The 21,423-nt window shown below is 42.7% G+C and overlaps 1 protein-coding gene across 4 annotated transcripts; it reads left to right on the forward strand.

Annotated features, from left to right (window-relative positions):
* The first annotated feature begins 1,820 nt into the window (after positions 1 to 1,820).
* LOC124117618 lies at positions 1,821 to 21,138 on the forward strand. Of its 4 annotated transcripts, none has more exons than XM_048393123.1 (10): positions 1,821 to 1,894; positions 11,583 to 11,644; positions 12,312 to 12,596; positions 14,442 to 14,477; positions 14,569 to 14,686; positions 15,407 to 15,517; positions 15,707 to 15,726; positions 16,242 to 16,271; positions 16,652 to 16,702; positions 16,986 to 21,138. In XM_048393123.1, exons 2-10 carry the CDS (start codon positions 11,611 to 11,613, stop codon positions 20,723 to 20,725), a joined length of 4,425 nt encoding a protein of 1,474 aa, XP_048249080.1. In that variant the 5' UTR covers positions 1,821 to 1,894; positions 11,583 to 11,610; the 3' UTR covers positions 20,726 to 21,138. The 4 variants fall into 4 exon arrangements, with proteins under 4 accessions (XP_048249080.1, XP_048249078.1, XP_048249081.1 ...); XM_048393121.1 differs by lacking the exon at positions 1,821 to 1,894 and adding an exon at positions 5,007 to 5,289; XM_048393124.1 differs by lacking the exon at positions 1,821 to 1,894 and adding an exon at positions 6,509 to 6,843.
* Positions 21,139 to 21,423: the final 285 nt, after the last annotated feature.

Here is a 21,423-nt window from a genome sequence, read left to right on the forward strand (position 1 = left end):
ATCTTAATATTCCGTAGATGATCATGATTTCAGTCTCTGAGATGTCTGGTCCAGAGTCGATTATTTACAGGCCGCCGTCATACACCTGGACAATTGTTTAGTGTGGCGGTAAATAACACACAAAGAGAACTGTCACAGCCGACCTTTCACATCTCGACATTCGCTCTCAGCTATCAACGAACAGCTAAATGCACTTGTTATGTGGGGCATGTGAAGTGACATTAACGCAACTCTGGTGCAGGGAAATGTGACATGACTCTGTATATCTGTCAGGCTCGAATTACTGTGTGAAAGGTCGCTCGCTGACATGTTACTATGTGATCAAGCCGGGCGTGTCATGTCATTTCTCGGAAATATGTACAATGCCTGAAAGCGGCGCAAGGTAGTTGACATTTTCCCCTAATAAAAGAAAACAGCAAAACACAAACAAATCATTCATGTTTATATAGTCATGTTTATATATATTAACTTTTTCACGCTATTAGTTCTGATAAATAGACACATTATTCCATGATTGACACATACTGCTTCCCCTACACATAGTACGAGCGTAGACTCACTCCCGAGGAGTGAGGCTTGACAAGCCTTACTGACCTGGTTGGGATTGATTGATTGATCTTTAAAACTGTTATACAGACATGGCTGTGTGTTTTGTGGATATGTTAGAAGTTTGAAACGTGGTGGGTCAGGAGATGACAAGAGTGGGGTACCGGCGGGGACGACGGATTGAGCTAGTGTTTGGCGGGTACAACGTGTGGAGGTTAATACAGTTTGTGGGTGGCTGTTTCGTGTTTGAAGGAAGAGGGTAGGGAAAAGAGGGTTAGTGGGTAGTGGCTTAATCAGGGTAGGTTATGCTGAAACAGGAGAGGACGTCCGCAATTAATAGAGATGCGTCAAATGCATTTAGACACAGTTGAAAGTGTTCTACCTGAATGACCACGATGTCTTTCTTGACAGTTGATATGATGGAGTGTGTTTCATGCACCAGTTCATTATGGTCCAAATATCTGTGATAACCACACTGTATGATATGTTCAACTTCCAAAGTGACTCACAACCCATGTACAATCTCTCCTCTTCCCTTTTAACTTACAACATGTTTTGTACTCTCCTATGGAGGAATAAAAGCATATGGAGTAAATTACAGTTATAACGAACTCAAAGGGACCACTAATTTTAATTTGTTATAACCGTAGTTCGTTATAAGCAAATGTACGGAATAGTTACAGCAAATAGACAGGACCAAAAATAGTTCGTTATATCCATCAGTTCGTTATAACCGTAGTCGTTATAACCGTAGTTTACTGTATATGTCACCTGAAGGAATAGTGAGTGAGTGAGTTTAACGCCGCTTTTAACAATGTTCCAGTTATATCACGGCGTGTCAGCTTAATGTAGGAGGAAAGCCCGGTGAAACACACGAGCACGGGTATGGTGCTGACAAACCTAGAAACATCATCAGGATTCGAACCCACAATCATAGGTTTCTGGCGTGCCCAAGGGACGCAACTCTGCACAGCGAATCTCGGGGCCTTAGACGCCTGGGCCACCCTAGGCCCCCTATGGAGGAATAATAGCATATACATGTCACCTGAAGGACAACGACTTAAAGTGAACAGCACGGCTTAATCGTGTGGGCTGCATGAAATAGATATCTCCTCAAAAACGCACTACAGTTGACAAGTAGTCACGTCTCAATGTTGTTCATCTTAATAAATAAAAAAATCGAAGCTTGAGCATGATTGTGTAACGAAATCATTACATATTTTCTGTTCCACGTGATCTGGTTAAGAGCCGAACTAGAGCATGCTGGGACATATCTCGCAACACCAGGCTACAGAACTATGGAGGAAGCCCTGGGACATCACAGTGAAAGCTTAAAGGCATCACAGTGGTAAGTACAATCTGCATTTAGTATAATGTACCACACAAGCGATATTTCATCTCAATTCACCTTCTGAAACAGAGATGGGAAGTACAAACACCAGAATACACTAATTAATATTTACTTTCCGAGACTGAAGAATGCCGTGGAAAGGATAAATATGGCCTCATACGTTATGTTATTTATTGACAATAATGTTATGTTATTCACAGGCACCCGACACTCAACGTAATATCCATATTTCACATGTGGTTCTTGGGTATCAGTATTATCGATCGTCATGTCAAACACAAGACATGTTTGTGTACTGCATTTCACTTCCGTCTTAAAGGTGTGTTGTACATTCGGTTTGGTGCACATCAGCCTTTGACTTGTATCTTGGTTTTATTTGTCTTTGACTCCGTGGTATAAAACCAATGACATAAACCACAGACATAAACCGACACCCAACCTTACTATAAATAATTCACATAAGGAATTTATACCTGTCACAGATCGAAGTTCAGGTCACGCTGCCCTTGGTCGTCGCTGTAGTTGTGTACTGTGTTCCACGTCCACGTTCAGTGTGTATTGCTCATTCAGGTGGCGCAGTTCAGTCTCGAAAGTGCATTTGGACCTGGAAATTATATTTCGACATATATTAAATGACATTATGTGATCACTAGGAACAGATGTTGTTGTCTTACAGACAAACATATGTCCTCTAGACAAAAATAAATACACAACTCCCATGCCGGACTTCTTACTACTACTTAGTTGATGCTTGAGTACATGAGCGAGTGAGTGAGTGAGTGAGTGAGTTTGTTTTTAACGCCACTTTTAGCAATTTTCAAGCAATATCACGGGGGAGGACACCAGAAATGGGCTTCACACATTGTACCCATTACGGGAATTGAACCTAGGTCTTCGGCATGACGAGCGAACACTTTAACCACTAGGCTACCCGACCTCCCATTGAGTACATTAATTAAGAACGAGTTTATAAAAAGGTCTTAAAGCAACTTTGTTTTATTGTTTCGCAGGGATAAATTAAAGTTGATAAGCAATAATATTTTTGTCTGGATTCCTATCATGAAATTAATGTCACGTGACAGTTAAAACAATACAAATATTATGAAGTTATCACATTTAAATCGGAAAAATACATCATTTCATACGAATGCTTGAAAAGAACGCACGCTTGTCTAAAAGCCGAATAAAATGTGGTACATTTACAATAAATCACCATACCTGTAGCACGGGTGGCTCTGTCATCAAAGGCGCCACAATTCGCTGTGTGTAGTTGCCTCCCTTGGGAACACCAGGAACCTATGATTGTGGATGTGCAACGATGATGTTTCTAGGTTTCCCAGTACCAAACGTGTGCTCGTTGGATGTATCGCAATGGAACTGGAATGCCCTTCAAAGCTGCGTTAAACCCACCAACCTTATTCATCACAACGCATATGCGCAGAGTCATTGATGACCGTTTTTCTTCCTTCATATTTCCCACGCATCAGTTCGGTTTTGTTATACAGTAAGCGACGTGCACCGAATCCAACTACTAGCATTAGCTGGTGTCCATGACACATTTCTAAAACCAGACAAGCGGGATATGTATGCTTCAGCATATAGCAAAAACAACAACCAGAACTCAACAAAAGCACACATCGGGGATATTGGTCCTTACAATACATTTCCCAGCAATATATTATCAACACTGACTGACTGAAGATGGTTTTACGCCGCTTTTAGCAATATTCCAGCAATATCACAGCGGGGAACACCAGACATGGGCTTCACACATTGTACCCATGTCGGGAAATCGAACCCGGGTCTTCGGCGTGACAAGCAAACGCTTTAACCACAAGGCTACCCGAGCGCCCCTATAGTATCAACAAATACACATATATACATATGTACATATATAATTAATAAAGTGATCGGGTGGTCGCATCTGTTCCTAGTACTCCCCCTGTTCCCCGAAACATATATATAGAAAACTACGGTTATAACGAACACGCTTATAACGAACTGACGGATATAACGAACTTACTTTTTGGTCCCGACTATTTGCTGTAGATATGTTGTATATATGCTTATAACGAACTACGGTTATAACGAACTAAAGTTTGAAGTTCCTCTGAGTTTGTTATAACCGTAGTTAGTTTGATGTATATATTTTCTCATGCGTACATGACCTATTATCGTTTCGTCACCAGAGACCTGTGAAGATCCGGGGTAGAATAGGTCTTCAGCAACCCATGCTTGCCGTAAAATGTGACTATGCTTTTCGTAAGAGGCGAATAACAGGATCGGCTGGTCAGGCTCGTTGACTAGGTTGATACATGTCATCGATCCCAATTGCGTTGATCGATGATCACTGTCTGGTCTGGACTCGATTACCCACGGACCGCCGTCATATGGCTGGAATACTGCTGAGTGTGGACGACAAAGTAGACACAATACATGGATAACAACTTCTTTCTTTACTTTAAGGCGATATGGTTAACATTATAAAACAACTTTCTTCCCTCGCGTTTATAAATAATAAAGTGGTTACTAAGCGTGATAATATATGGACCCGGCATGCTACGTTCTCGTCTTTTCAGTTGTGTTGCTCAGGCCTTTAACCCTTTAGACATCTACCCGATGTGAAACTCCCGATGTAAACAAGCCGGCTGTACTAAACAATTACTAACTAAACAAAACAACACTGTTAAGAGAACGCCTCCGTAGTTTAGTGGTAGAGCGGCCGCCCAGAGAGCGGAAGGTCCGGGGTACGATCCCCGGCCGCGTCATACCAAAAGACGTTAAAAGATGGTACTTGTAGTTACCCTGTCTGGCGCTCGGCATAAAGGGGCTAAAAAAGGACTGTTTGGCTCGGAGTCAGTATACTGTGTCTGAGTGGGATATTTATGTTAAACTGCGGCATGGTATCTCAGTGAGCTAGCACTATAAATTGGCATCAGTCCGGACTAGTACAAACCGCCACACAAACACACACACGTACATGCACGTCGCTATATAAGTGCAATAATCTTAGACGCGACGTTAAACCCCATTTCACCTCACCTCACCTCACTGTTAAGAAGAAAGGGAAATCACCGTCCCAATAAGTCTGAATATATTCAGACTTAAAGTACATCTGAACGGATAATGCGAACAACGGGCATATGCTGCCAACAAGTTTTCAACGAAACCTAAAGCTAAGGCAGTTATTCTTGGACCGACAGTGAGGCGACTGTGACGTGCATTGCCAGAGTTTACATAATGTGGGGCACACTGCAACATGCCCCACGGCCCCATTGCACAGAGCTGAGAGGTGAATGAATGGCCGTGACACCACTGCACAGAGCAGAGATGTGAATGAATGGGCGGGACACCATGGCGGCAGCGTTGGCGATGGTATCAACATCGTTGAGGTACGTAAATCTCTAAGCGATTTAAGTTGCCGGCCATTTCGACATAAATCAGCTGATGTTACACTTACTGACACATTCATATAGACCGAGCCGTGTATATTATTGTATTTTGTCGGTGCATGGTAAAGGTGAAATGCAGACAGAAACCCGACACTCAACTGGACTGTTATCGGTAAGGTCGGCCTTCATGTCACGTGACCTCCGACATCGGTACACCAAGCAAGTAAATAAGCACACTATGGTTTTGCGAGCATATCTGTCCAGCAACAAGGTGTCATTCGCGTCAAGCCTGTGCTGTGGTAGATAATTAAATGTATTGTGTAAGATGAAACTATTGACTAATGAAAACACAGAGAATGATACATTTTTTTAAAATTTTGATTTATTAACAGTTAGTGAGGGGAATCAACTCGCTTAATAGAGGTTCCACTGTACACGACAACCCACACAACAACACAAAATCTGAGTGTATCGACAGTCAGTTTATTAGATAGCCACGTAGCTTTGATAAGGGCGGATGATAAACAGCTTTAGACACAGATAAATATATCAACGTCTTACATTTGTTTCCTTAACTGTTTAGTTACATAGTTGAGATAGTACTGCAAGAGAGCAAAAAAAATAACCACGAAAAATATGGACCTGCGAAGTTCCATGATCAGGAATGAACGACCATTACTATCCAAAATCTTACAAAACCTCATTATCTTACAATGATAATCACAATCCTGAACACCAGTAGTGAGTGTGAGTATTCCAGTTATATCTCGGGGTGTCAGCTTAATGTGGGAGGAAAGCCCCAAGTGATGCAGGTCTCAGACTTCGATTAAACCCACGAGCACGGGTATGGTTTTGACAAACCTAGAAACATAATTCGGGCGAACCGGGATTCGAGCCCACAATCAAAGGTTTCTTGCATGCACAAGGGACGCAACTCTGCACAGGGAATCGCGGCGCCTTAGACGACTGGGCCACCCGAACCCCCACAAACCACAGATGTATACATGTACCGACTATGCTATATTGCTATCTGGGGCAAGTGGTTTCACAGAACACACTCAGTCATGTCACCTGACGTGACATTATAAGTAGACTGTCGTACACGGTTGTATCGCTGGCCAGACCAAGTCGTTCCTCAGGAAGGAGTAGAATCGCCCAGAGGGGAGAAAGGTAGTCAGACATTGACGATTGTGTTAAAGAAGAGCGACGATTGTGAATCCTACATATGTGTTTATCAATATCCATTATATCTATCATTAGCGTGGAAGATCCATACTGATATGTGTGACAGTAACTGATATTGTTCCCTGATTGAAGCTAGCCGGGTCCCCTACATACAGTAGGTTACGCTCACGCTGGATTCTCGGGAAAAGCGCCTGACCTGGAAAGACTGAGATGTATGTGTTGATATTCGGTAACTCAAAACATGAATGTGTGGGGAATCCCCTTGAGAAGGCTGCAGTTAAATAGGAGTGGGACAAACACACGACAGCGTGGACAGGATCTGGGTGCTGAGGTGCACTGTGCGGCGTGTGGGTTGCGGGGTTGAGTTAGGTGAATGTCGTGTGAGGAAGTATGGAAAGGTGGAAGTGCAGGGTGAGACAGGCAGGTGCGGGGTTGGAAGGCGCCGTTTGAGTAGGTATGCAAATGTGGAAGTTCAAGGTTAAGGGAGGTGGTGCGGGGTTGAGGCAGGGGGAAAGGGTTTGAGGTAGGGGGTGCGGAGTGGAGGTTGGGGGTGCGGGGTAGGGGTGGGGAGGTGCGGGGTTGAGGTGGGGAGGTGCAGGGTTGAGGCAGGGGGTGGGGGTTGAGGTAGGGGGCGGGGGTTGAGGTAGGGGTGCGGGGTTGAGGTAGGGAGGTGCGGGGTTGGGGTAGGGAGGTGCGGGGTTGAGGCAGGGGTGGGGGTTGAGGCAGGGGGTGGGGGTTGGGGTAGGGGGTGCGGGGTTGAGGCAGGGGGTGGGGGTTGAGGTAGGGGGTGCGGGGTTGAGGTAGGGAGGTGTGGTGTGGGGGGTGCGGGGTTGAGGTAGGAGATGCAGGATTGAGGTAGGGGGGTGCGGGGTTGAGGTAGGGGGTGCGGGGTTGGGTTAGGGGGTGCGGGGTTGAGGTGGGGAGGTGCGGGGTTGAGGTAGGGGTTTGGCAAGTGTGGAGTAGGGAGAAAGCAGGGTGAAACGGGGTAGGGTAGAGAAGAGAAGTTTGGGATTGAAGCGTTTATCGCAAAGGCCTTTCTTCTTTTTCCGGGGGTGGGGGTTGAGGTAGGGGGTGGGGGTTGAGGTAGGGGTGCGGGGTTGAGGAAGGGAGGTGCGGGGTTGGGGTAGGGAGGTGCGGGGTTGAGGCAGGGGGTGGGGGTTGAGGCAGGGGGTGGGGGTTGGGGTAGGGGGTGCGGGGTTGAGGCAGGGGGTGGGGGTTGAGGTAGGGGTGCGGGGTTGAGGTAGGGAGGTGCGGGGTTGGGGTAGGTGGTGCGGGGTTGAGGTAGGGGTGCGGGGTTGAGGTAGGGAGATGCGGGGTTGAGGTAGGTGGTGCAGGGTTGAGGTAGGGAGGTGCGGGGTTGGGGTAGGTGGTGCGGGGTTGAGGTAGGGAGGTGTGGTGTGGGGGGTGCGGGGTTGAGGTAGGAGGTGCAGGATTGAGGTAGGGGGATGCGGGGTTGAGGTAGGGGTGCGGGGTTGGGTTAGGGGGTGCGGGGTTGAGGTAGGGAGGTGCGGGGTTGAGGTAGGGGTTTGGCAAGTGTGGAGTAGGGAGAAAGCAGGGTGAAACGGGGTAGGGTAGAGAAGAGAAGTTTGGGATTGAAGCGTTTATCGCAAAGGCCTTTCTTCTTTTTCCGACATATGTGAAGCCCATTTCTTCACTTCCGTGGTATGATTATACTGGAAGTGTGATAAAAGCAGCATCAAGCTTAATACTCACTCATTTTACAACCAAGCCAAAGGAGCCAATGTGTTCACGGGTATAATGCTTTATTTTGCTGTTTGAGCAGCATACTTATCTGTGACGTTATCCTATAGTTTGAACGCGGCATGATACTTTTACAAATAAAATAAATGTTTGTTATCAATAATTCACGATCATGAACGAATATTTAGTATACTTTACGCCTCGAAAAGACGGACGTATTTTTTTTTATTTGACACTCAAGTTAATGTTTTAAGTTTTGTGGGAAAACACATGATTTGCTACAACGACACACTATAGTACGGTGCGATATACCGTACATATATATATATATATATATATATATATATATATATATATATATATATATATTGTTATATATTGTTGTATTTTGTGGATTAACAATGTTTGTAACGTTGTAACATTTTTACAATATAAATTCGGTAGATGCTCATTGCATTGTTTATAAGCAGTGAGTAGTGGTCCGTAATGTAGTACTATTTACTCTAAGCAGTCATCATGAAGTTACTACATTTAGATAGTGCGTTGTGTAAACTTCCGGTTTTCCGTGGACTGGTGTTAGAAGGGGAACAATATAGACAGACAGACAGACAGACAGACAGACAGATGGATAGATAGATATAGCCTAGGTCAGGGCTCTACACTACAGGTACTTTCCATCAACATGTTTTGAAACATGCAAGCAAATATCAAAGCAAATTCGTAGATCGATGCTCATGATGTCACTGAATTGTCTGGTCCAGACTCGACTCTTTACAGATTGCCGCATGTTGCTGGAATATAGCCGAGTGTGTGTTAACAACAAACCCACAAACAAACAAATTTGCTTGAGCGTTCAGGTATTCACATACACACATCTGAGGTGAAGCAATGCAACTGGGTTGTACAAAGAAACCTATAGATCATTGAATACAAGCTGGCATTACTTAATGCATTGAGCACCGACAGGCTAGTCTTGTCACACATACGGGTTACACTGACGCGATGGGCAAGTTAAAATAGGTTGTACTTAAAATAGCAGAGTGTCTGACTGGATCCGGCATGTAGCCGTGTAAGAAGCACTACATTCGTTGTTGTATCGGTAAGTAAACTACACATCGTATCATACATGGCACGAACATTGACAGTTGACTGCTTGAACATATAGATGCAGTGTCAATGTGAGAGCATTCGACTTGATAATCCCAGCGAGAGTGGAGGCTTTGTATAGAACGGCAACTCGTTGTTGATGTGTTGTGGATTACAGCGTTGTTATACCTGCAGGGGAACGATATCAAGGTCGACATGCCCTGTGCCTAACTGTGTGTTATTGTCCCTATTGCTCACAGTCATACTTGCACAGTGCGAGACACCTCACTCGTCTGAAGATTCACCACAACGCTGTGCAGAGTTGCGTCCCTTCGGCACGCCAGAAACCTATGATCGAGGGTTCGAATAACCTTTCTAGTTTTGTGAGCACCATACCCGTGCGCGTAGGTTTCGCCGAGGTGAACCTTGAGAGACACCTTCACTTCTGTAGCCTGAACTATGTACATGTCATGTATATACTATTACGTTTTGATTCGGGGGCACGGGTGGCCCAGTCGTCTAAGGCGCCGCGATTCGCTGTGCAGAGTTGCGTCCCTTGGGCACGTCAGAAACCTATTCGCCCCAATTATGTTTCTAGGTTTGTCAGCACCATACCCATGCTCGTGGGTTTCACCGAAGTGGTAAACGTCTTAGACCTGCATCACTTCGGGCTTTTCTCCTACATTAATCTGACACGGCGCGTTATAACAGGAATACTGTTAAGAGGGGCGTTAAACCAAACTCACACACACACTCCCACATTAAGCTGACACGCCGTGCTATAACTGGAATACTGTTAAAAGCGGCGTTAAACCAAACTCACACACACACGTTATGATTCGATGCGTGAGTTCCGGGATAAAATAAATGTTCAGCAGCTCAAGTGATCTAGTGATCGTATTATTGTTCGGAAGATGTTTCAACAGGCTGGGGAGGGACGACTTATCAACGCTCAACCAAGAGAGGAAAGGCCGTGTGGACATGGATGAACCATGCGTTATCGATGGCTAGGCAATTCAAGGTTCACGTAATGGCTTGTGATAAGGGAATACGGCTGTGTTTGACTGGTGTTGTGATAAATGAGCTATAATTTGCCCAGCGACTTGGAAATGTAAGGATGTCATTTGTTCAGGATAATTTCTGAAAATTAATAAAAGTATCAAGAAGTACATGGGCTGTAATAATAATAAGGCTACTAAAAGTTGGACTGACACAGCGTTAGTATATCTAAACAGTCGCATCTACACATGCTAGCAGCACTGATACTAACTAGTCAGTGATAGTATACAACTGACCTGATTGAAATACACAGAGGTTATCAAACTTAGACACTGTCAGGTATAAGTACCACGACACCAGTCTACAAAGATTAACAGACAGCTTTTGCATGCCCAGCTGGACGCACTCGTATGCACTGAAGTTAGAGATTTCTCCCAGAGTTATCTTGTGTTAAGATTGATTATAGGTGAGGCATCACAGCGCGGACGTCGGAGTAGACACAATCCTCGTGGGTTGTCTTTCACCTAAAGCAGCTCACCAAATGTGTGTTTGTGTGTGTGTGTGTGTGTGTGTGTGTGTGTGTGTGTGTGTGTGTGTGTGTGACGTAATAAGCGCCCCGCTCTAATAAGCGTCCACGGCGATATTTTCTAATATATTGGCTAGCGAACAATCAATTAGCACCCCTTCCGATTGATCAATGTGCACAGGACTTATTTATTCGTGTATAATACGTATTTTATATGCATTCATTATGATGGGAAATTAAATTCTGGAAAAAATATTTCTGTCATATGTAAACATTTCAGGCTGTCAGCATAAGCCACGAAATTTACGATCTTTTAACTCTGTTGTTTTTCACCAAAATAATATTCTAATAAGAGCCCCCTATTTCTAACTCTGAGAGCGCCCGGGGCGCTTATTGTCCCGAATACGGTATACAATTGAAATTCAGAGTTTTATATCGCAAATGTTATTTTCACTGATCCATGCACATGGCAAGGGGCTGTGGAAAAAACCAAACAAAACAACATGTATTCTCTGTGAGAGTAGTATTCCAATGATATTGCCGAAGAAGTGAGATGCATGACCTTTAACACATTAATACATGCATCTATTTTTCATAATTTCTTCATTGACTTGATGACCACCCGGTAAATACATTTCTGTCATTCGTGTCAAATGACATGGAGCAAACATTTGGTAAACGTAAAGCACAAGATGTGTTTCAAACAAAAACGTATGAAACAGCATAAATGCTCACACTAAAAGCAGTTTGATGTATGATGGTGTTTGTATCACAAAACCATATATTTCCTTTGCAGAGGCTCCAACTCCTGGTCCAGCAGAGCCATGCAGCTACTCTACCCCATTCTGATGACAGTCAGTGAGTATTGAGAACACAGTCAGTGAGTATTGAGAACACAGTCAGTGAGTATTGAGAACACAGTCAGTGAGTATTGAGAACACAGTCAGTGAGTATTGAGAACACAGTCAGTGAGTATTGAGAACACAGTCAGTGAGTATTGAGAACACAGGGGGTGGTTCGGCTGTCACAACTTTGAAGATATCTCCCAACTCAAAACATTATTTTCACATGGTAGAGTACATTACTTGAAATTCTGGGCGGTCGGGTGGCCTAGTGAGTGTTGAGAACACAGGCTTTTTCGGCTGTCACATCTTCGAACATATCTCCCAACTGAAAACATTCTTTTCACACGGTTGAAATTCTGGGCGGTCGGGTAGACTACTGGTTAAAGCGTTCGCTCGTCACGCCGAAAAACCGGGTTTGATTACTGACACGGTCACAATGTTCGAAGCCCATTTTTGGTGTCCCCCGCCGTGATATTGCTGGAATATTGCTAAAAGCATCGTAAAACCATACTCACTCACTCACTCACTCACTTGAAATTCTACTGTTCTGTGTCATTATCCTGTACCAAAACATTGATCACTATCAGAAATAATAGATAAAATACAATGTCTTCACACTGTCCGTTTCCTTCCTTTCGTTATCCTCATTCTTAATGCTTACGTTTTTATCAACGTTTCAGTCTTGGGAACACATGGCCAGAATAACTGTGAATGGGGGAAGTATGGCAAAAACTGCAGCAAAGATTGCCCTACGACTTGTATCCCTGACCCGAAAAGAAACCTCACACACTGCCACAAGGAGACAGGGAAGTGCTCGGAGGGGTGTGTGCCGGGGTGGTTTGAGGATCTCTGTGACCACCCTTGTACCAAGAACTGCTTGAGAAACACCTGTAATCGGCAAAATGGCATCTGCACGTTTGGTTGTGATGGAGACTACACAGGAGACTTTTGCAACAGTATTAGAGGTTTGAAAACAAGTTGATTCAAATGTGTGATAGTTGTTGCTCATCTGCAGTAACAACAGCCTGCTGTGGGATATAGTTCTCACATATAAAACGGTTTCATGATATTGTCTTGCTACCTAATCAGGCAATTTTATACCCAGCAAAAACTGTTAAGGACCACTAATATTTTCTGTCACAAAAAACAGGGTTAGTTATGTAATGATAGCCCAAACTGATATACATAGTTTGATAGTTTGGCCCTTCAAAAAGCTTATGAAACGTCACCTGATGCACGTGCATTATGTGAGAGGGCATGCCCAGCAAGAGATTCATGGTGTACTTTTGTGTGGCCTTTTCTGCCTTCAATGGGTGTGGTGTAAAAACGGTATAAGAGTGAGTGAGAATGGTTTTACACCGCTTTTAGCAATATCCCAGCAATATCACGGTGGGGGACCCCATAAATGGGCTTCACACATTGTACCCATGTCGGGAAGCGAACCCGGGTCTTCGGCGTAACTAGCGGACGCTTTAACCACTAGGCGACCCGACCGTAGTATACGCAACTGATAGAAGCAAAATGCCAGGTCGGCACATCTCTCTATTACAGAAGCAGGTAGAGCAAGTTAATTCAAATTAGTGATAGTTGATGCTGATCTGCTGTGGGATATATATATATAACGGTTTTATAATGTTTTGCTACCAAATCAGGCAATTAATGCTCAACAAAATCAGTTAGGGACCACTAATTTTTTCTGATACAAAAAACAGTGTTAGTTAAATGGCGATATCCACACTTTGGGCCCTTCAGAATCCCTCAAGCTGCTTTCAGGAACCTCTTTCAAATCTTCACTTGGCGGTGTCAGGCCGTGATTAGAGCTTGTGGAGGCAACATTCGATACTGACATTGCTGTGAACATTCATGACATCGGAATCGAGGTTTTACATTGATAGTCTGTTTATGATGTGATTCTGACTGACTGTGGGTGTTTCACCAAATGGAGACTGACTTATGTTTTATGCTGCCAAGGGTGATAACTCAGCGTGATTCAACTTGTTCTGAATCAATAAAACACTTTGTTATTCATTGTTTGGTCTTTCTGAATGTATAGTAGTTATATTTCGGTTTTAAGGATGTTTCTTAATTTTTTTAGTTGAGTATATATGCAAACTTACTGATTGGTTAGCTGTTAAACCCATGAGGATTTGGAAAAAAATTGATCTTAAGCAACTTGTGTTTTTCAAGGAAACAAACCACTTGAAACACAGGCGTGTCTGGTCCAGACTCGATTATTTACAGAACACCGTCATGTACCTGGAATATTGCTGACTGTGACTTAAGTTTGGATTTTATCTCAAGAATAAGCAACTTATAAACGAATGGAGCTATGGTTTTAGCCTCACCCGTGTAAGGGTTTTAGCCTTGCTCGTGTAAGGCTATTCGTGTCAGTATTTTCTATTACATTTGCCACTGGTGGGGCAGGATGCGATCACCTTTTTGCGTCCACCTGGCGTCATCACTATTTAATGCTCAATTATCCATGCTTCATAAACACATGCTCCTGATATAGTCGGAATAGTACAACTGACTGATTATGGAAAGGGTCTTCTCGTTTCCATTTCAATCTATCAAATATAACATGACGGTACACTTATACACAGTTATGCAATGTTTTATTTTATTTGATCTGTGTCTGTAGTTGGATATAAATATGATGCGATATAAGATACAATTATATTCATGTATTGATTTTCTAAAACAATCAAACTCGAACATGAATGTATCAAGCTGGACTAGTCACCTTTACAGTAGTAGTGTTTGGAATATCTCTGTACATGACTACATTGTCTGTATTTATGTCTGTACAGGGACGACGGCGACACCTCCCGGGGAATCCAGCACATGTAAGTACAAATACAACCTAAGACTCATATGTGTTCAAATAATATTGCGAATCATAATTGCTTGATATTACGTGACGGTATTTTGTCACAGACACATCGCCGACAACACCGAGTGAATCCAACACAGAGACAACACCGGACCTGGCTGCGATACTTGTCCCTGTGTTCCTCGTCCTGGTCGTTGTCATCGCTGTGGTGGTGATCATACTGTAAGTGTGTACCTAACCCTCGCTGTGGCGGTGATCATACTGTAAGTGTGTACGTGACCCTCGCTGTGGCGGTGATCATACTGTAAGTGTGTACCTAACCCTCGCTGTGGCGGTGATCATACTGTAAGTGTGTACGTAACCCTCGCTGTCATGGTGATCATACTGTAAGTGTGTACCTAACCCAAGGAGATGGAATCCAGATTATTGCTGTATGTATGCATTAAAAAATAAAACATTATTGTGAACTTATTGGTGAAGTCTGAATCTATACAACATGAGCTGGTGGCGGAGCATCCTTCCAGACAGCAGAAGGAACGGGCTTTGATCCCCGGTCGCGTCATACCAAAATATGTTGAGGTTCTTGTTATACCCTGCCAGGCGCTTGACATGACGGGGCTGAACAAGGACTTGTTGGCTCGGAGTGTGTCTGGGCTGGGTATTCATGTTAAACTGTGGCATGTTGTCTTCGTGGTCTAGCACTATAAAATCGGCATACACACGTGCATGCACGTCGCTATATAAGTGCAATAATCTTAAATGTGATTTTAAACTCCATTAAAGCTCACCTCAACTAACTCAGTACCATTTTGTTTGCAATGTGAGTTGTAAAGTGTTAGGTTAGTTTTAAGGAGGTTAGGAGGACTAATATATTGGGCTGCAACATGACAGCGTTTACATATTACAGTTCATATATTTCTCAATAACCGACCATATTTTCAGATTTCTTTACAAACGAAAACGGAAAAGGGGAGAAACCATATGGATTATCGATGCAGTGACAGGGATACTTTCATGCTGGAGAACAACTGGTACAGATGGTACAACTGCCAGGTAATACAGAATTATAACCTGAGACAGGACGTCCTCTTAATCACCATCACTTACGTCTATGTACAGTAAATTATATATCAAAATACAACGAAGTACACATATGAAATGGCAATCCCCTGATTTCTAAAACAATCAATTCGGACATGCTGATTCATACATTTGTCATAATCCGGATTTTGTTTATTTCAGGTACAGAGCTGGTGAAGATGGTGAGTATACATCTCGTAACTCATTAATTCTACTTAAGGTGACACTGAATTATCATTGGGTTTGTATAAACGAGATATTTTTTTACAAACATTAAAAATAGAAGAAACTAAATCGTAATTATGTTTGTTGGGCTGATTTATCTTCATCTCAGACAGGGAATATACATATTCAGCATTTCCAGATAAATTGTCTGCTACCACAAGCATTGTTTGAAAGAAACAGAAGATTGTAAATCCTGAGAAACAGAAACTGTTTCCTAGTTATGGGCTTACGACCCTATAGACTTGGAAAGAGACATTGTCGTGTGTCTTATGTATGTATTGGTATGTGATCTACGCAGCTAAGTTACATCAATAACATTAGCAATACAAGCTCGGTATATATTCCCCTTGAACATTTAGCGTGTTTGTATTGGTTCCATTACTTGTTGTGCCTTAGATATCGATATGGAGATTACACAACCAAGAGGGGGTTAAACATGCTTCATCTAACCATCACATCTGATATGTTTCAGAACCTTTCATGGCAGAGGAAGGTGAAGCCAGTAAGTATGGGATACATACAACATAGAAACTATGTATCTATGAGTGAATGTTGTCACGTGAGCTAATACGAAGTTAATATCAATTGTTTAATTTGTCCGTTTTCCGTGTAAGCTTTACATTATCTCATGGTAAATATAATGTTGGTTAAAGGTCTAGTGTATTAATAATTAATATGTTCACTGGTGATGCAATTACCCTTACCTTTTGAGTGGAATATTTGCAGAACACATGTTTTATAATATATGACTGTAAGCCGAATACCCTTAACAACAATAACAACGATATGTTAACAAATTAATATTATATTCGAATATAAGTCTTTGCAACATATGCATTTCAGTTGTGGAAGCATATTCATATACTTTTATTTTCTGACCAGTTTTGGGGAGAGGTGCTGATTCACCCTGCAGTTTTGTGCTCTTGACGTCTGGTAAGAACTGAATACCTTTATCAACATTAGTAATGAGAAGTATTGGTCTGGTATGTCATTCATGCATGAATACATGCACGCGTACGTTCCACAAGGGTAACCTGAGGTCTTCTGTTTAGATAAAAATGAAATTACTAGTTGATGCAGAGATGACAATATTATACTTTAACTAAACAATTTATCCTTATCAAACTCAGAAATTAGAGTCAAACGAGTTGAACTGGTGAGGCTGAATTTCACACTTCGTTTTCATTTGTTTACAACTATTAATGAACGTTTACAGGTTCACTAGAACAGAAGATAAAGGATGTCCAAGGGGTGTTTGTTGAAACTGAGAGCTTAAAGGAGGCGAGAGTAAAGTTGGAGACCTTTGGCCATGTGACATTAAGCGGTGTTCCAGGAGAAGGTAAAACATCCATGGCCCTGATGCTGGGAGCTGAATACAGGAAGCAGGGGTATGAGCTGGTACTGGTTGAAGATGCTTATAAAGTACAGCTGTCTGATTATCTGGAAAAAGGCAAAGACGTGTGTGTCATATTTGATGACATATTTAGGACAGTCAGTTCATATATGGATCTGTCCAGACTTAAGCACTTTTTGTACGACCTCCACGTGCACCTGGAACAGTGTGAGTCCAGATCAGAAAGAAGATACCAGCGTCTGCAGCAAGAAACAAGAGAGGAACAGAGAAAGCTGAATCAACCAAACATCTATGTTATATTCACTGCAGAAACAAACACTCTTGAGCGTGCAATGTCAAATCTAGGAGGTCAACGTATTTTCAAAAGTTCATCAGATGTCAAACTAACTTGTACACAGGGGGAGAAGAAAGCATTGTGGCAAAAGTATAAACATCACTATGGGTGTAAAGTGGATGTAAAGAATGTTTTTGCTCATACGAAAACGAATGTTGGTTTTCCTCTAGAATGCAAACTTTTCTCCAGTTGCTGTGTCTTTCAAATGCACCATGAGAGTTTTTTCGAGAAACCTATGTTTTATATCACAAATCAACTTCGAAAGATTATTAGCTCATTGGATGACAAGTCAGCTGCGCTCATCCTGATCTTACTGTGTGAAGGTCAGATAAACATCAGTCAACTGGAGACTGAGGATACCCGCCCAGGGAATCAACTGGATACGGAATGTGCCCGCCCAATCAGTCAACTGAAGACAAAAGGTGTCAGTCCAGACAGTCAACTTGAATCTGAAGGTGCCAGCCCAGACAGTCAACTTCAATCTAAAGGTGCCAGCCCAGACAGTCAACTTGAATCTGAAGGTGCCAGCCAAGACCTAGAGGCTCACCTCAAGGGAGTTGCAACTCTTGTGAAGACATCAACCAGACAGGGTGTAGCTAAGGCTCTCCAGTGTTTCTGTCGAACATTTTTGACAGAAGCAAACATAACAGCATTTTCCCATTCAATCATGTATGATGTCTGTGCTTTGGTCTTATTCAATTTTGAACCAGAGTTTATTCTTAAACATTGCAGTATAAAGTTCCTCCTTGAGCACGTACAGGATCAGCAGGTCGACGGTATTTCTGTCAATGAACACCAGCTCGTGATTCCTTTCTCAGAGGCCTACAGAGGAATAATTGCTGACAGAATGGCAGATGCTATTGCCAGTGGTGCTTTCAGTATGTACATCTGGCATCCCACATGGAAACGAAGAGAAATATCTGACAAATTAAATCATATGTTCACAGATCCAACTTCCTTGTCTGATGATATCAAGCAGAACATTCTCGAGTATGCCTGTTTCACTGGGAACAAGAATATCCTAAAGAGACTTCTTCCTCACTGTGAAATCAATAGGCCTGGGTTGAATGGCTGGACACCGGTGATGTATGCAGTTGTCGCTGGACAGATAGAATGTTTTGACATCCTTGTGGAAAGCAAATCTGACATCACTTTATGTGACAGGAACAACTATAATTTAGTGCATTTGGCCTGTCAACATGGGCATAAGTCCACTGTAAAACATGTAAAAAAAGCGCTCAAGAAACATCTTTCTCCTGATTTGTATCTCAATCAGTATATTAATGGACGAGGAGTAAATGACTGGACACCAGTTATGTGTGCAGTGGCGTTTGGGAAGGAGGATATCTTAGATTATCTTACCAAAAAAGGGAAAACATTTGAAAGGAAAAAGCAAAACAAAGTTGATTTCAAATTATCAGATATCCACAAAAACACTGTGCTTCATCTTGCATGTTGGTATGGAAACAAGTCCATTGTAGAGAGTCTGCTCCCCCACACAGATATCAATGCACGTGACAACAATGGACAGACACCGGTTATGTGTGCGCTATTGTCTGGGAGGAAGGACATTTTCGACCTTCTCGTTTCAAAAAAGGCTGACCTCACATTGACCGATGATGACAACTGCAATCTTCTTCATGTGGCTTCTCGCGTTGATGATCTATCTCTGTTACCATCAATAGTGCCAAAGTTTGACATCAATAGTCGGGGAAAACACGGATGGACACCACTGATGAGGGCAGCCGTAGATGGAAATGTGGACGTATTTCAGCTTTTCCTTCACACAGTGGACCTAGAGCTGGATACACCGAAGGCTGACCTGAGGCTGAAAGATGATAACAGCAACAATCTCCTCCATCTTGCATGTCATGGAGGAAATGTCTCCATTGTGAAACTATTACTGCCAAAGTTTGATATCAACGGTCGGGGAAACAACAGTTGGACGTCGGTGATGTTTGCAGCTGACAAAGGAGGAGAACATGTCGTCAAGTTGCTTGTGTCACAGGGGGCTGATATAAGATTGAGGGATGAACAAAATAATTCTGTATTACATTTAGCATGTTTTGGTGGAAATATTTCCATTGTGAAATATCTATTGGCATGCAAGTGCACTGATATCAACTGTCTGGGAAGCCAAGGGAGAACAGCAATAATGATCACAGCCTTGGATGCAAAACCCGCCCTGTTCGAACTACTTTTGTCAAAGAAGGCCGATATCACACTGACTGATGATGATAATAATACTGTATTACATCATGCCTGTCAGGGTGGGAACTATTCCATTGTGAACATTCTGATATCAAAGATTAACATCAATACTTCTGGAAAACACGGCTGGACACCAGTCATGTTTGCAGCATGGGCAGGAAGGAAGGATATGTTCGAGTTGCTTGTGAAGCAGAATGCTGACCTCACTTTGACTGATGACTACAATGACAATGTTCTACATTTAGCATGTCAGGGTGGGAGCACAGCTATTGTCAAATGTCTTGTGAAACTCGGTGACGTTAATCGTCGGGGAAAGAACAACTCGCCAGAATCAATACATGCAGCGATATCAGTGTTCAGTGGAAATAAAGATCCTCGAGAGGGTAATGCACCGAAGGAAGATATACAATCATCGACTTCCCCGGAGAATGATAATGCTATCTGTGTAGTCGGTCAAAGTGGAAAGGAAGCCACCGTGAAACAAGAGAGTGGCTACTTTGACATCAACGTTAAAGGGAGGGATGATCAGACTCCACTTATGAGGGCAGTGTGTGGAGGCGATATGGACGTGTATATTTTCTTGTTGTCCTGTGGAGCTGACCAAACTCTGGTGGACAAGGATGGACACACTCTTCTACATCTTGCTGCTCAGCATGGTCAGCTTCATATGGTGAAGTACATCATAGACTCTTTTGACATCAACACAAAAGACAAGGCTGGCTTGACACCTGTCATGACGTCAGTAGCATCTGGCAATGTTGCTGTGTTCGAATATCTTAGGAGAAGAGGCGCTGACTTGTCTTTAGTTAACAATGCAGGGAATGATGTGTTGAAGCTCGCTCGTGAAGTAGGATGCAGACAAATCCTGGAACAACTAGAACCAGCAAAGAAGGCCAAACGATTCTCTAGACTGAAGGATACGAAGGTTGTCAAACTGTTCATTCAAGCTAAGAAGAACATGCATTTACATTCAGAAATAAGCTCAGAAGTCACTGGTGAGAGTTCAAGTTCACCCAATGAAAACAGCAATGATCTTGATTTGAAACAAACAGACTAATCTGCAGAAACATTGCTACATCTGGCTTTTCGTATAGGCAACATGTGAATCGCCCATCCATCCGGTGATGATAGCAGCTGTTTGTGGACGTGATGATGTCTTCCGACTTCTGGTGTCTCACAAGGCACATCTCGCTCTGGTTTCAGACATAGGGGCATAATTGATCTCTCTGACGCGGTCAGGCAACAATAAAGAACTTGTCAAACACTTTGAGAAATAACATGAGAGAAAAAAGGACGTTCTATCAAATGAAAATCATATATTGACATTCAATCTGCTTTGAGTATACATTCATGGTGAACTCAGATGTTCACATATCGACAGACATTCTAGTAATGTTTCCAGTGTGTATGCAACATGATTTGTGTTGTTAATGGTGTTAGAAAATATGGAAATTAAACCGTAGTACTGTGCATAACCTGTCTGATTTCTATGTTTTCAGATACAAGTCAGTGTTACATAAATACAGAAAAGGTAACTGTGCTTCATATATAGTTCAGCAAGAATATATTTGTTCGGGAATTGAATAATGGATCTTTCAAAACATTTTTTTAAGACACACTCATTACTGTCACAGGTCACAAAGACAGCCATATTTCATTGTAGTATCTACGTAATCGATAATAAACTGCAACATTAACTTACAATACCAGGGTTGAGACCAATTAGTGACAAAATATTACGTCAACGGTAGAGTG

The sequence above is a fragment of the Haliotis rufescens genome, unplaced genomic scaffold (assembly GCF_023055435.1).
Source record: "Haliotis rufescens isolate VD_foot unplaced genomic scaffold, xgHalRufe1.0.p SCAF_115, whole genome shotgun sequence".
NCBI classification, from domain to species: domain Eukaryota; kingdom Metazoa; phylum Mollusca; class Gastropoda; order Lepetellida; family Haliotidae; genus Haliotis; species Haliotis rufescens.

What these genes read in the sequence shown, in the direction of transcription:
- LOC124117618 (XM_048393121.1), top strand. Translation starts at nt 5,234, where the DNA reads ATGAATGGGCGGGACACCATGGCGGCAGCGTTGGCGATGGTATCAACA. An exon ending in GCTGTGGTGGTGATCATACT is followed by an intron (nt 14,687 to 15,406) that starts GTAAGTGTGTAC and finishes CCATATTTTCAG; the next exon opens with ATTTCTTTACAAACGAAAAC. An exon ending in GTACAGAGCTGGTGAAGATG is followed by an intron (nt 15,727 to 16,241) that starts GTGAGTATACAT and finishes GATATGTTTCAG; the next exon opens with AACCTTTCATGGCAGAGGAA.